The sequence below is a fragment of the Pongo abelii genome, chromosome 9 (genome assembly GCF_028885655.2).
Source record: "Pongo abelii isolate AG06213 chromosome 9, NHGRI_mPonAbe1-v2.0_pri, whole genome shotgun sequence".
In the NCBI taxonomy this organism is placed as follows: domain Eukaryota; kingdom Metazoa; phylum Chordata; class Mammalia; order Primates; family Hominidae; genus Pongo; species Pongo abelii.
In genome coordinates this window covers 39,002,278-39,016,166 of record NC_071994.2, presented here as the reverse complement: position 1 = coordinate 39,016,166, position 13,889 = coordinate 39,002,278, and the positions used below count along the sequence as shown (strand labels likewise).

General features: G+C 36.6%; 1 protein-coding gene and 1 pseudogene across 1 annotated transcript in view; one reads left to right on the top strand and one right to left on the bottom strand.

Annotated features, from left to right (window-relative positions):
• METTL15 (methyltransferase 15, mitochondrial 12S rRNA N4-cytidine) overlaps positions 1 to 13,889 on the top strand; it is a gene marked incomplete at its 5' end in the record, with an annotated part of 233,965 nt that overhangs the window by 181,622 nt on the left and 38,454 nt on the right. Inside the window, 1 exon segment of the mRNA NM_001133215.1 lies at positions 9,578 to 9,769. Coding sequence (NP_001126687.1) covers positions 9,578 to 9,769 — 192 coding nt within the window.
• LOC129048545 (small ribosomal subunit protein uS8-like) lies at positions 6,592 to 7,007 on the bottom strand (annotated as a pseudogene).

The following is a 13,889-nucleotide window of genomic DNA, read 5'->3' as shown; positions in this document are numbered from 1 at the left end:
TGTCTCTTATGCTCTTTTTTTTTTTTTTTTTTTGTATATTCCAAATTATTTCCAGTCTCTTCTTCAATCTGAATAGTTTCTAATGAACTGTGTTTCATGTCCCTAATTCTCTCTTTGGCTATTTGTGAGCTGCTCTTAAGCCCATCTATAGAATTCTAAATTTTAATTATTATAATTTTCTGTTTTCCATTTGGTCTGATTTTTATTTTATTTAACTGTTTTCTATAGAGCCATTTCTGGGATAAAGTTATCTAGTTTGTCCTCTGTTTCGTTGAGTATATTAACCAGTTATCTTATAGTCCGTTCTGATAACTCTATTCTGTATTCTGTATGTCTGTTTCTATAATATATTCCTTAAGCTTGGTATGTGTTCTTATCCTTGTGTCTGTCTAGTAATTTTTATTTTATTTCACACGTTTTTAAAAAAATTATGGAGATAATTTGAGAGTCTTGAAGTTGTCTTCCTCCAGATACCACTTAATGTTGCTTTTGGCAGGCAATTCATCTAAGACTATGTTACCCTAATGCAATAAGGCTTGAGTTGATTGGAAACGGGATTTCAGTACTTGTGTAATAATCTATTTTTTGTTGACCCTTCTACTAGTTTAATCCCAGTTTTAGCCCTTTAGAGCCCCATCTGAAATTCTGGGGCTATTTCCTGGTCATATCCACCTGGATGGGTCCTGAACTCTAATATTTATCTCCTGTATCCAATGAAGCTGCCGAAAGTTCTCCTCAGTTTCTTCAGCTCTCAGCATCCACTTGCAAATAAGTAGGCCATTAGTGGAATACCTGCTCCAATGTTGGGCTAACCTGTTTTCACTTTTCTTTGTCCCCTCAAGTCTTAGTAGTTTTTATGGCTCTCTGATTCCTTCAAATGGGTAATTACAATTGTCTTATCTAGCTTTTCTAGTTATGTTCTGTGGAAAAGTTGGTCTGATCAAGTTAAACCGCTGTAGACAGAAATAGATGTTTCCAAATGTATTGATTTTTGTTGTTTCCTGGAATATAAGCTCTACAATCACTGGTACTTTATTTTCTTTGTATCTCAGGTGACTAGAAAAGTGCCTGACATTTAGCAGAAGCTCAGTAAATATTTATTTGTTGTTTGTTTTTATAGTTGAGCACTGGACAGTGTTAACTCCTGAGATGAATATGTCTGCAACTCAGTGGCCATGGGACTGTCTATTACATATGAGTGAGTGGTAAAGGTTTGGGACCTGCTAGATTGTTATTCCAGAGTGGGGAAAGATTACTCCACTGAATAAATTTTAAAAGGGTTACTGAGAGAGAGAAATATAATTGTGTTTTATTATTTCTAAAATATATTTTGTTAAAGTTAATGTATGAGCTACAAATGAATGACTAAATCAGTTTTTAAAAAGTATTTCTTGAAGGGAAGGAAGGACAATGGTTAGTAAAGATAATGCTTTCAAAGTATTACTTGATGCTAACATGACTAGGTCTATATACACATTATCTTCTTACAGAACCCTTACTGCTAACATGCTACTCTCTCCCAGATTATCATGTATTTACCTTTGACAGACCCCTGTGCCACAGATTCCTGTTTGGTCTCTACCCAGATTTGTATTTCTGGCACTGGAACCTTGCCCTTTAGTCTACTTAGGAGTTGTACTGTCAATCACCAACTGACACTGCATGTTTCTCTTAATGCTTTTAAAAAGAAACTACCTTGTAACAATAAAAAGTCTCAATCAGCAGAAGGGAATCTAGATTAGAGGAAAAAAAGTACACTTTCTCCTTCCTAATTACAAATTAACTCCTAAATATAAAAAGAGTATGATATATTGTTTATAAAAATGCTTCCTAGAATTTGTCTCTTTTCTGTATGCATTCCTTGCATGATGTCCATCAACAATTTCCATCAAGAGGTGAAGTCTGTTACTGTAGCCCTTGAATCTAAACTGAGCTATTTGACTTGCCTTGGCTAATAGGATATTAGAAAACAGGGCACAGTCAGAAACTTTAAAAGTTCTGTGCATTAGGATTGCCCTACATTGCTACTTTTGAAACAAGACCACTCTTTCTTTGGAAAAACTTGGGCTAACCTGCTAAATGCTGGAGACATATGGTCCAGTCATCATCTTTATCCCAACCAACTTCCCAATGTGTAAGTGAGGCCATGTGGAACCAACTAGGCCTCAGTCAACCCACTATCAGAAGAATCACCAAGCTGAGCCCAACTTAGATTGCTGACCCATAGAATCATAAGAAGCTACTACATTTTATGGTAGTTTGTTACATAGCAAAAATTAAGTGATCCAGAGAGAATCATGACCATCATTATTAATCATTTTCATGGACCATTTTTATGTTTTTGTCAGTTGTGTATGTCTGCATTCTACATTTGTTTGCGTATTATGGTAGTCATTACTGTGCTTGAGATTAAAGATGTATAATTACTTAAAGCCTTTATTTAATACTATTGGTTAGGCTGGAAGAGTGTTACATCCTAGGAGGATAAACGTAATAGATGTTTTTCTTCCTGTGCTGTCTCAGAAAGTTAGTTCCAAATTCAAAGTTTTTCTTGAAAATTTGTGAACAGATTTTATATTTTTAAATTGCTTTATCCAGCAGCCCTGATTCTACATAAATAAGTCTTCTGTCTGTGAAACAAAATTATTTATTCCTGGACAGCAAAAGTACCTTTTTATATCAAGCACCTTAGAAACCATGGGAATTTTAGATTTCTGTAGCCAAGATGGATGAGCACTTATTAACTACAGGATGCCCAACCTTGTGAGTGGACTGATTTTTATAATTTGTGAAGAAATTTGTTCTTAACTCCTCTTATTAGATTGTATGCTGTTAGAAGAATGATGAAGTTCCATGTTCCATGTTCAATTCTAATAAGTACACAATGAGTGGTAGCTATTCTTATATCACCAGTCTCAGATATATACTAGAGCACCTTAGTCATTTATAGCAAAATAGATTTATAACTTGTACTACAAGTGCAAATGACTTGCCAGTGTCAGGATTAACAATACTTATTACAGTCGGAGAACCTCAGAAATGGCTGCCTACAACCAAGGTATTGTTTGCATTCTACTGCTGCATCCCTTGACTTTTACTGGGGTTGGATTGAGAAAGTGTTCTCATTTAGCAAGCGTTCTGGATCACAAGCAACATTCTACTTACATCCTGGATAACATAGGATGTTACTTTTCTGTTACTTTTAACACTTGTAAAATGCACGTGCAAAAATACTGAAAATTAAAGTTTGAAAGGAAAAAGGAAGAATGGAGGAAAAGAAGAAGTAAAGGAAAGAAGAGAGCAATGGAAGGGGAGTGGGTGAGGGAAAAGTGGGCATGTAATCTGCCTATCTAGGAAAATTAGCTTTAACGTAATTGCATATATGAGATAATGAGCAGAGTCTAAAGTTGTGGCTGAGTTTTCAACAGTTGGTCAGCAAACTTCATGGATGTTTCCTTTACTCAGAGAACAATTCAATTCTAGAAACACATAACTGATGTAGCATCAGAAAACTCTATCTTAAACACATTTATTTTGTGGTGGTACATCATATTTTTATATACTTTCATACTTGTACGTTATAATGTTGAGCTTTGTACCACAATGATTATTACATCTTTGTTATTTACTCATAGTGAGTTATGAAACTATATGAATATTTTCTGTTAAACAGCTAAGCTTGAGGACATCCAAGAATGCAGACATCCTCTATAAGATCTTATGTTTATTTTTACGAGTACATTAGCTGTAAGCAGGATAAAAACTATAATATCTAAGGAATTAAGACTGGACAATAGTGATTTGTTATAGGGTTTTGCTGCAGTATGAAGAAGATTTTTGTAGTTGAAGATAATCCCTGAATCCTAAAAGGACTGTAGAAAATGCATAAGACAAAAATTGTATTTACATTTAAAAAAATAGCAAAACTGCCCAAGTACAGTATGGAGGAAATAGGCTTAGCAGCAGTGTACATGAAAAAGACTAAAGGGATTTAGGCAGTATAAGTCAACAGTGTGAAATAAATTCTAAAACTAATTTCATCTTGAGCTTGAGCTCTATTAATATAACTAGAACAAGGGGAGCAAGGATTTACTTTATTCTTGCTGATCATTATGAATTCAGATCTAGGGACATAGGCAGACTGGAACACATTCAGAAAAGAGCAGCCAGCATGGAGATTTTTTTATATGGGGTATGGCTAAAGAAACAAAATGTACATGGTGATATGCTTTGGCTCTATGTCCGCATCCAAATCTCACCTCAAATTGTAATCTCCATAATCTCCATTTGGCAATCAAATTGTAATCTCCATAATCTCCATTTGGCAAGGGCAGGACCAGGTGAGGAATCCAGTCTTGTAGGTGGTTTCCCCCATGCTGTTCTGGTTATAGTAAGTGAGCTCTCACAAGATCTGATGGTTTTATATGCATCTGGCATCTCCCAGGCTTGCACTTACTCCGTCCTCCCTCCCGCCCTGTGAAGAAGGTGACTGCTTCCCCTTTGCCTTCCACCATGATTATAAATTTCCTTACAATCATGAGAACTGTGAGTCAACTAAATCTCTTTCCTTTATAAATTACCCAGACTCAAGCAGTTCTTTATAGCAGTATGAGAATGAACTAACATACATGGTTTAAAGCAAGCTTGTCCAACCCACGGCCCAAAGACCACATGCAGCCCAGGATGGCTTTGAATGTAGCCCAACACAAATTTATAAACTTTCTTAAAACATCATGAGATTTTTTTTTTGTTTTAGCTCATTAGTTATCCTTAGTGTTAGTGTATTGTGTATGTGACCCAAAACAATTTTTCATCTTCCAGTGGCCCAGGGAAGCCAAAAGATTGGACACCCCTGCTTTGGAGTAAAGACGACTTAAAGAACATGATAGCTATAGTAGTTAGCATGTTTTCAATTACAAGTAAAATCATAACCCATCAAACTGTTTTAAGTAACAAAGATAATTTATGGGTTCTTATAACTTAAAACTTCAGGAGTACGTTGTATTTTAGGTGAGGCTCAATTCAGTGGCCTGGTTAATCTTTCTCTCTACTTTGCTTTCTACAGTGTTGGCCAAAATTGGCTGCCACTGTCTCCTTCCTTGGGACAATTTAACTGCTGGTTTGCTAGCAATAATCAGAGCTGTGTGCTGCTTCTTTCACGTCAAGCAAGTGTTAGAAAAACCTTCTTTCCCCAGTAGCTCGATGGAAAACAGAAAAATCTTTCCCCTGACCCCAGGAAGTATCTCCTGTATCTCACTGGCCAGAGTTGTGACTTGTGCCAATTTCTGAACCAATTATAGTGGGCCATTGGGATAATGTACACAAAGTAGTGTAGCTAATCAAAAATCTACCTCTTGAGCAGAGATATTTTATCTATCAGGCTACTAGGAGAAACAGAATCAATAGGAAGTAGATAAATATGTATATATATGATATCTTATTATATGAAGACATTTATTTCAAGCAGTTAACTCACCTGATTGTGGGGTCTGACATATGTGAAATCTGTAGGACAGGCCAGCAGGCTGGAAACTATCTGGTAGAAGCTGATGTTGTGGTCTTGAGGCAGAATTTCTTCTTCCTCTGGGAAACTTCAGGCCTTTCAACTGATTGGATGAGGCACATCTACATTATTAAGGATAATAGCTTTTAATTAAAGTCAGTTGACTGTAGATACTACACGTATTTACAAAATACCTTCATAGCAACACATAAGTTAGGGTTTGATTAAATAACTGGGCACTGTAGCTTAGCCAAGTTAACATATAAACTATCATGGATATGATCATTCTTTCCCAAAATATGTAACTGAAATTATGAGTTCCTTTTAGAATTGACAGATTGGAAACTAAGGTAGCCAACAAATGTCCTCTACAGTAGCTAACAGTACATGTGTGAAAGGCTGCTCTGGGGAATAGGTTTTCAACTTGCTTGACATAGGGGAGTACTAGACAAAAGTTATAGAAATAGTGATAAAATAGCTATCAAGTAAAAAAGAACTGTTTAACAAAACAGTAGTGAGTTCCTATTACTGAAAATGTTCAAACGTGAGTTAAGGACTGTGGTGTAAGACCCCAGATTAAGGCCTAGTTATTATGTGTTCCTTAACTTCTGGGGAAAGTAGTGTTTTGCTTAAGTGGAGTTCACTAGAAAACAGGTATAATTTTATTTTACTCATATTAATATCAAATAGTACCTGAGATATTATGTCTGCCAGGATTCTCCAGAGAAAAAGAACCAGCAGTATGTACACATGCACACGTACATACTATATATGTGTGTGTGTACATATATATGTACTCTCCACACTATATATATGTACTCTCCACACTATATATATATATGTACTCTCCACACTATATATATGTACATATATATGAGTGCCTATATATGTACACGCACACACACACACACATTGTCTCTCTCTCTCTCTCTATATATATAACCCATATATATACCATATATATATGGGTTATATGTATATGGGTCTCTCTCTCTCTATATATATATGGTATATATATGGGTTATATATATATAGAGAGAGAGAGACAATGTGTGTGTGTGTGTGTGTGTGTATGTTCATGAGGCATTTTATTTGTAAATATGTATTACATCTCTAGAAAAAGAATCACAGGATTTTCCCTCTGCGTGTTTTCTTCTTGCTTCTTCATGGTCCATGAGGCCAGTTGAGGTTGTCATTACAATGAAACCAAACTGGCAGGATGGAAACAGATTATTCTGCCATTTTTCTAGATCTTTGAGTTGTACATCAAATCTGGGGGCTGATCACTCCACACTTGTTTAGCCTGCCTGTGAGGTTCACAACAATTTTCCCAGCAATGTGATCATCAGTGATTTCAAATTTGCCCATGTAATCACGCTGCATCATCACAGTGAGAAACCGGACAATAACTTGGGAGCTCGGCCTAATAAGAACCTCATTTGCCACTCTTTCTGGCATTGTTGATGCTCTTGAGAGCATCAGCCAGGACATCCATGTGCACCATTGTGGTGGTGTGGAAGGAGCTATAATTTATATTTTTAATATATATATAAATAAATTAATTTCTTCTCAAATAGCCTAGCCACAAGTTTCTCTCCCCGCTATATTCTTGCAGATAAGGTTACCTAGCCAAACAACCCTTTTTATCAAAGGGATCAGGCATAATTTTTGCTTATCCCTCATTAGCAGGTTCATTCCTGCCAGCTCAAGGGATTATCCAAACAAGCCAATCACATTCTTCTGGGGACCAGGGGGCAACCCAACCTCTTAAAATCTCCTTCTCACAGCCCCTGGTTTTCCAGTCTCTTCCTGAGTGCAACCCCTATGTGACCCTGCATGGCAAGTAATGTCTTCTTCCCTTTGGCTGGGAGGGGAATATATGTGATTAATAAACTTTTGACTCAGAAGACTTGCATGCAGCCAATAAACATGAAAAAAAGCTCAACATCACTGATCATTAGAGAAATGCAAATCAGAACCACAACGAGATACCACCTCACACCATTCAGAATGGCTGTTATTAAAAAGTCAAAGAATAACAGATGCTGGCGAGGTTGCAGAGAAAAGGAATGCTTATACACTGTTAGTGGAAGTGTAAATTAGTTCAACTATTGTGGAAGACAGTGTAATGACTCCTCAAAGACCTAAAGTCAGAAATACCATTCAACCCAGCAATGCCACCACTGGGTATATACCCAAAGGAGTATAAATTGTTGTATTATAAAGACACATGTGCACATAGGTTCATTGCAGCACTATTCACAATAGCAAAAACATGGAATCAACCTAAATGCCCATCAATGGTAGACTGGATAAAGACATGTGGTACATATACACCATGCAATACTAAGCAGCCATAAAACAGAATGAGATACATGGCCTTTGCAGGAACATGGATGGAGCTGTAGGCCATTATCCTTAGCAAACTAATGCAGGAACAGAAAACCAAATACCACATGCTCGTGGTTATAAGTGAGAACTAAATGATGACCACACATGGACACATAGAGGGGAACAACACACACTGGGGCCTACCAGAGTGGGGAGGGTGGGAGGAAGGAGAGGATCAGGAAAAATAACTAATGGATACTAGGCTTAATACCTGGGTGATGAAATAACCTGTACAACAAACCGCCATGATACAAGTTTGCCTATATAAAAAACCTGCACATGTACCCCTGAACTTAAAAGTTAAATAAAATAAATAAAATAAAACAAACTTTTGTTTCATCTGGCCAGTGTTGGGCCAAATGAAATCCTGTGTTTGGCCATATTCACAACCTTAGAATTGGAATCCCTCTCTCACCAATGGTATATACAGGAGGTAGTTAAAACAATGACTCTCCTTTCTGTCCACTTACACAGCAGTGATGTTGGATTGGGGAAAAATTCAAATATCAGTTATGTGATAGTAACAATTGACTAGTGAGTTGCCTTTCAATAGCAAGATTCTGTTATTTCTGTGCTTCCAATGCTAGTATTAGCATTTTTATTTTCCAAATAAGAACAGGGCAATTTGTTCATTATTCTGTTAGTGGCACCCATCAGATTATTTTGTAAACTGTTTATACATCTTTTCCTCTCAGCTCAAAGTATAGAAAGTCATGCTTTATTAATCATTATGTACACTCCAAATAACATAATGCCTGACCCATAGCAAATATTCAGTTACTTGCTCCATTGGAATTTTATTTAAAAATTACTAATGAGCTGTGAAGTTCACCTTAAACAACATACCATGTAAGTAAATATCATAAATGTAAATTATCCAACACTGTTGAAATCCAAACTCACTCTACCCACCTTTAGACAGAGGGAATGACATCTTGAAAGTATTGCCCGATTTTCTCTTCTCATTCACCTTCCAAAATGCATGCTAGTTGCCTTAAGGCTTCTGAAGAACCCTAAAGGCAGCATCTCACTTTGTGTAGGAAGAAAAATGAGTATAGCTGCAAGGTGATCCCAACTCCTGCCTGTATGTTGGTTCTGAATGCTCCATTCACTTCAGAATCCCTGCTGAGAGACAATATATTGCTTCAGCAAGAAGGCATTTATTTTAGTCATAGTTTCATTCCTCAAGTTTATAGCTGCATAGCACCCTATTCTAATTTATAGGAAAAACATGGAGAAAGCTAAAATGATTGGTTTGAACATATTTGACATCTTTTTTATGATTTATATTATAGTATTGTATTTAAATTGGCTTACTTATTATTCTTTTGATAGAATGACATATGCTTTTTTCTCTACCCACAGATTTAAGAATTTTTAAGAAAATATGAAAGACCTGGTTTGACATAGGAATTTTTCTAACTTATGAATATATTGTATCCCTTCAAAAAGATATACAATAAATTGTGTTTATCAGCAGTAATAAAATTACATTAAACCAGCTCTGGTGTTTGAAACCCAACATGTATAGTTTCCATATCCATGTCTTTATACAACACTAAGCACTCAGTAAATATATATAATCATGTAATAATAGAATGTGCTCCATTCCATTGATCATAGGCTTTAGAAAGACTTCAATTTAACAGAAGTGTTTTCTCTATCTCCTGGGTTTACTCACAGTAAACAAATCCGAGCTATGCTGGGCCAGTTCAGCCAGGCAGAAGCCTTATTAATGAAAGCTGGAGTGCAGCCAGGAACTTTTGATGGAGTTCTTATGGATCTTGGGTGTTCCTCCATGCAACTTGATACTCCTGAAAGAGGTTTTTCCCTTCGGAAAGATGGCCCTTTGGACATGAGAATGGATGGTGGCAGGTGAGTATTCATAAAGCATTTCTTCTCACAACAAGAAATCAATTTGTCGAAAACTCTCTGAATTTAATTTTTTTAAGACTACAGAATTTCCATTACATGCCTACACCTAACACTACCAATACGTAATAAATCAGTTTGTTTCATACTCATTGTACACATCAGTATTTTTCTGGATTTGGGATTTTTAAAGAAAAACAATTATTGCCTTTACACAAAATAGTGAATAGGATAACTTTCATACTGATTATCTTTTTTACTTGTACAATATGGGTTTTAGAGTGTTAACCAATATCAGTAAATATCACGATACTGCAACAACGATTTCATTTTTATGCATGCCCAACTATGCCTCTTGTGAGAAGCAAAAAGAACTACATATATTTAATGCATCCTCTTTTAGCATACAGAAAAAAAAAAGGCAAGATCCTAGAAGTCAGTAAGTGTGTTTTGTCCTGTCTTATGCGGTCACTTTGTTTGAACCTTCTCCAGAGAAACTGTAATTTATGATACGATATCAAACACAGTACTATAATAAGATATCTTCTACACCTCCTCTTCTTGGAAATACTAGCATTTATTCTCCATTATTCAAACAGATTAAATAACACAAAAACAATCATATTCTAGGAAAGTATAGGAATAATTGTTTTCTTTTCTTTTTTTTTTTGAGACAGAGTCTTGTTCTGTCACCCAAGCTGGCATGCAGTGGCATGATCTCGCACTGCAACCTCCACCTCCCGAGTTTAAGCAATTCTCATGCCTCAGCCTCCTGAGTAGCTGGGATTACAGACGTGTACCACCATGCCTGGCTAATTATTTTTGTATTAGTAGAGACGGAGTTTCACTATGTTGTCCGGGCTGGTCTCGAACTCGTGACCTCAAGTGATCCACTTGCCTCAGCCTCCCAAAATGCTGGGATTATAGGCGTGAGCCACTATTACCGGCCAACAATTTCTTTATATTAATTGTCTAAATTAATGTTAAAAGCTTAGATTAGGACCTGTGTCTATTCTCAATACTGACCTAGGGAATGGGCAGCCTATACCTGTAAAACTTAACTGTGGTTTTTTCTCTCATATCATGCCCCACCACAAACTGCTTTGTTTTGTGGTAATTATTCACATATAGCCTTTTTCCCTGTGTTGTGATACGACCTGTTAACTTGGCTTGTGACCTGTAGTTGTTGGGACTCTGTTGTTCCTAAGTGTTATACCTTCTTTTGCACATGTTGGCATTCACAGAATGAAGAATGTAATTATAAAAGAAAATAGTAAAAATCCTTTAAAAACAAGTAACTAATAGTAAAGGTGAAATATAGTCTCATGTGTGGAGATGGAGGTGGTTGTGTAGAGGTAATAAAACACCAAGCCAATTTCTGAAATACAATGAACAAAACTTCCAGTTACTAGTAGTAAATCCCATATTGTTAGTTTAAAGACTTATCAGCAAATTGTAGTTTGTGAAACAGGGTCCCTGTGGTTTTCCTAAGAGCTTGAAAATAACATTGACACTGAGAATTTAAAATTAATACCTAATGGATAAAATCAGAGTTGAGTAAATATATCTTAAAATGTTGAATGGCTTTCAGGTAGATGGTATAGACTATAACTTAATCAAAGATTTATTTTTTTAGGAGAATACATTTATTTAGTTTTTATTTTTATTTTTTATTATACTTTAAGTTTTAGGGTACATGTGCAGAACGTGCAGGTTAGTTACATGTGTATACATGTGCCATGGTGGTGTGCTGCACCCGGTAACTCGTCATTTAACATTAGGTATATCTCCGAATGCTATCCCTCCCCACTCCCCCCATCCCACAACAGGCCCCAGTGTGTGATGTTCCCCTTCCTGTGTCCATGTGTTCTCATTGTTCAATTCCCACCTATGAGTGAGAACATGTGGTGTTTGGTTTTTTGTCCTTGCAGTAGTTTGCTGAGAATGATGGTTTCCAGCTTCATCCATGTCCCTACAAAGGACATGAACTCATCATTTTTTATGGCTGCATAGTATTCCATGGTGTATATGTGCCACATTTTCTTAATCCAGTCTATCATTGTTGGACATTTGGGTTGGTTCCAAGTCTCTGCTATTGTGAATAGTGCCACAATAAACATACCTGTGCATGTGTTTTCATAGCAGCATGATTTATAATCCTTTGGGTATATACCCAGTAATGGGATGGCTGGGTCAAATTGTATTTCTAGTTCTAGATCCCTGAGGAATGGCCACACTGACTTCCACAATGGTTGAACTAGTTTACATTCCCACCAACAGTGTAAAAGTGTTCCTATTTCTCCACATCCTCTCCAGCACCTGTTGTTTCCTGACTTTTTAATGATCGCCATTCTAACTGGTGTGAGATGGTATCTCGTTGTGGTTTTGATTTGCATTTCTCTGATGGCTAGCGATGATGAGCATTTTTTCATGTGTCTTTTGGCTGCATAAATGTCTTCTTTTGAGAAGTGTCTGTTCATATCCTTCGCCCATTTTTTGATGAGTTTGTTTTTTTCTTGTAAATTTGTTTGAGTTCATTGTAGATTCTGGATATTAGCCCTTTGTCAGATGAGTAGATTGCAAAAATTTTCTCCCATTCTGTAGGTTGCCTGTTGACTCTGATGGTAGTTTCTTTTGCTGTGCAGAAGCTCTTGAGTTTAATTAGATCCCATTTGTCAATTTTGGCTTTTGTTGCCATTGCTTTTGGTGTTTTAGACATGAAGTCCTTGCCCATGCCTATGTCCTGAATGGTATTGCCTAGGTTTTCTTCTAGGGTTTTTATGGTTTTAGGTCTAACAGTTAAGTCTTTAATCCATCTTGAATTATTTTTTGTATAAGGTGTAAGGAAGGGATCCAGTTTCAGCTTTCTACATATGGCTAGCCAGTTTTCCCAGCACCATTTATTAAATAGGGAATCCTTTCCCCATTGGTTGTTTTTCTCAGGTTTGTCAAAGATCAGATAGTTGTAGATACGCGGCATTATTTCTGAGGGCTCTGTTCTGTTCCATTGATCTATATCTCTGTTTTGGTACCAGTACCATGCTGTTTTGGTTACTGTAGCCTTGTAGTATAGTTTGAAGTCAGGTAGTGTGATGCCTCCAGCTTTGTTCTTTTGGCTTAAGATTGACTTGGCAATGTGGGCTCTTTTTTGGTTCCATATGAACTTTAAAGTAGTTTTTTCCAATTCTGCGAAGAAAGTCATTGGTAGCTTGATGGGGATGGCATTGAATCTATAAATTACCTTGGGTGGTATGGCCATTTTCACAATATTGATTCTTCCTATCCATGAGCATGGAATGTTCTTCCATTTGTTTGTATCCTCTTTTATTTCATTGAGCAGTGGTTTGCATTTCTCCTTGAAGAGGTCCTTCACGTCCTTTGTAAGTTGGATTCCTAGGTATCTTATTCTCTTTGAAGCAATTGTGAATAGGAGTTCACTCATGATTTGGCTCTCTGTTTGTCTGTTATTGGTGTATAAGAATGCTTGTGATTTTTGTACATTGATTTTGTATCCTGAGACTTTGCTGAAGTTGCCTATCAGCTTAAGATTTTGGTCTGAGATGATGGGGTTTTCTAGATATACAATCATGTCATCTGCAAACAGGGACAATTTGATTTCCTCTTTTCCCAATTGAATACCCTTTATTTCCTTCTCCTGCCTAATTGCCCTGGCCAGAACTTGCAAGACTATGTTGAATAGGAGTGGTGAGAGAGGGCATCCCTATCTTGTACCGGTTTTCAAAGTGAATGCTTCCAGTTTTTGCCCATTCAGTATGATATTGGCTGTGGGTTTGTCATAGATAGCTCTTATAACAGCTCTGAAGAAAGTATATGAAATTTGAAAAGGGGGAGTTGATCCACATGAATTCATTGAAAAAGTAAAGTTACAGATTCAAACATGTGCAATGCTAATCCAAGAGGTATATGTTTGCCTTGGCTAATCCAGGCCAAAAAATGTGGCCTGTCAATTCCTGAAGAGAAATGTATCCCTCTGATGAAGACGGATGCAAGAGGCTTCCTTAACTAGTCGCCATTTAACACTAGAGTCTTAAAACATAGTTTATTCTCTGCTGATTCCAGTTTCAACAGCAGCTTTCAAATTATAGTGAGGTTTCTCATGTAG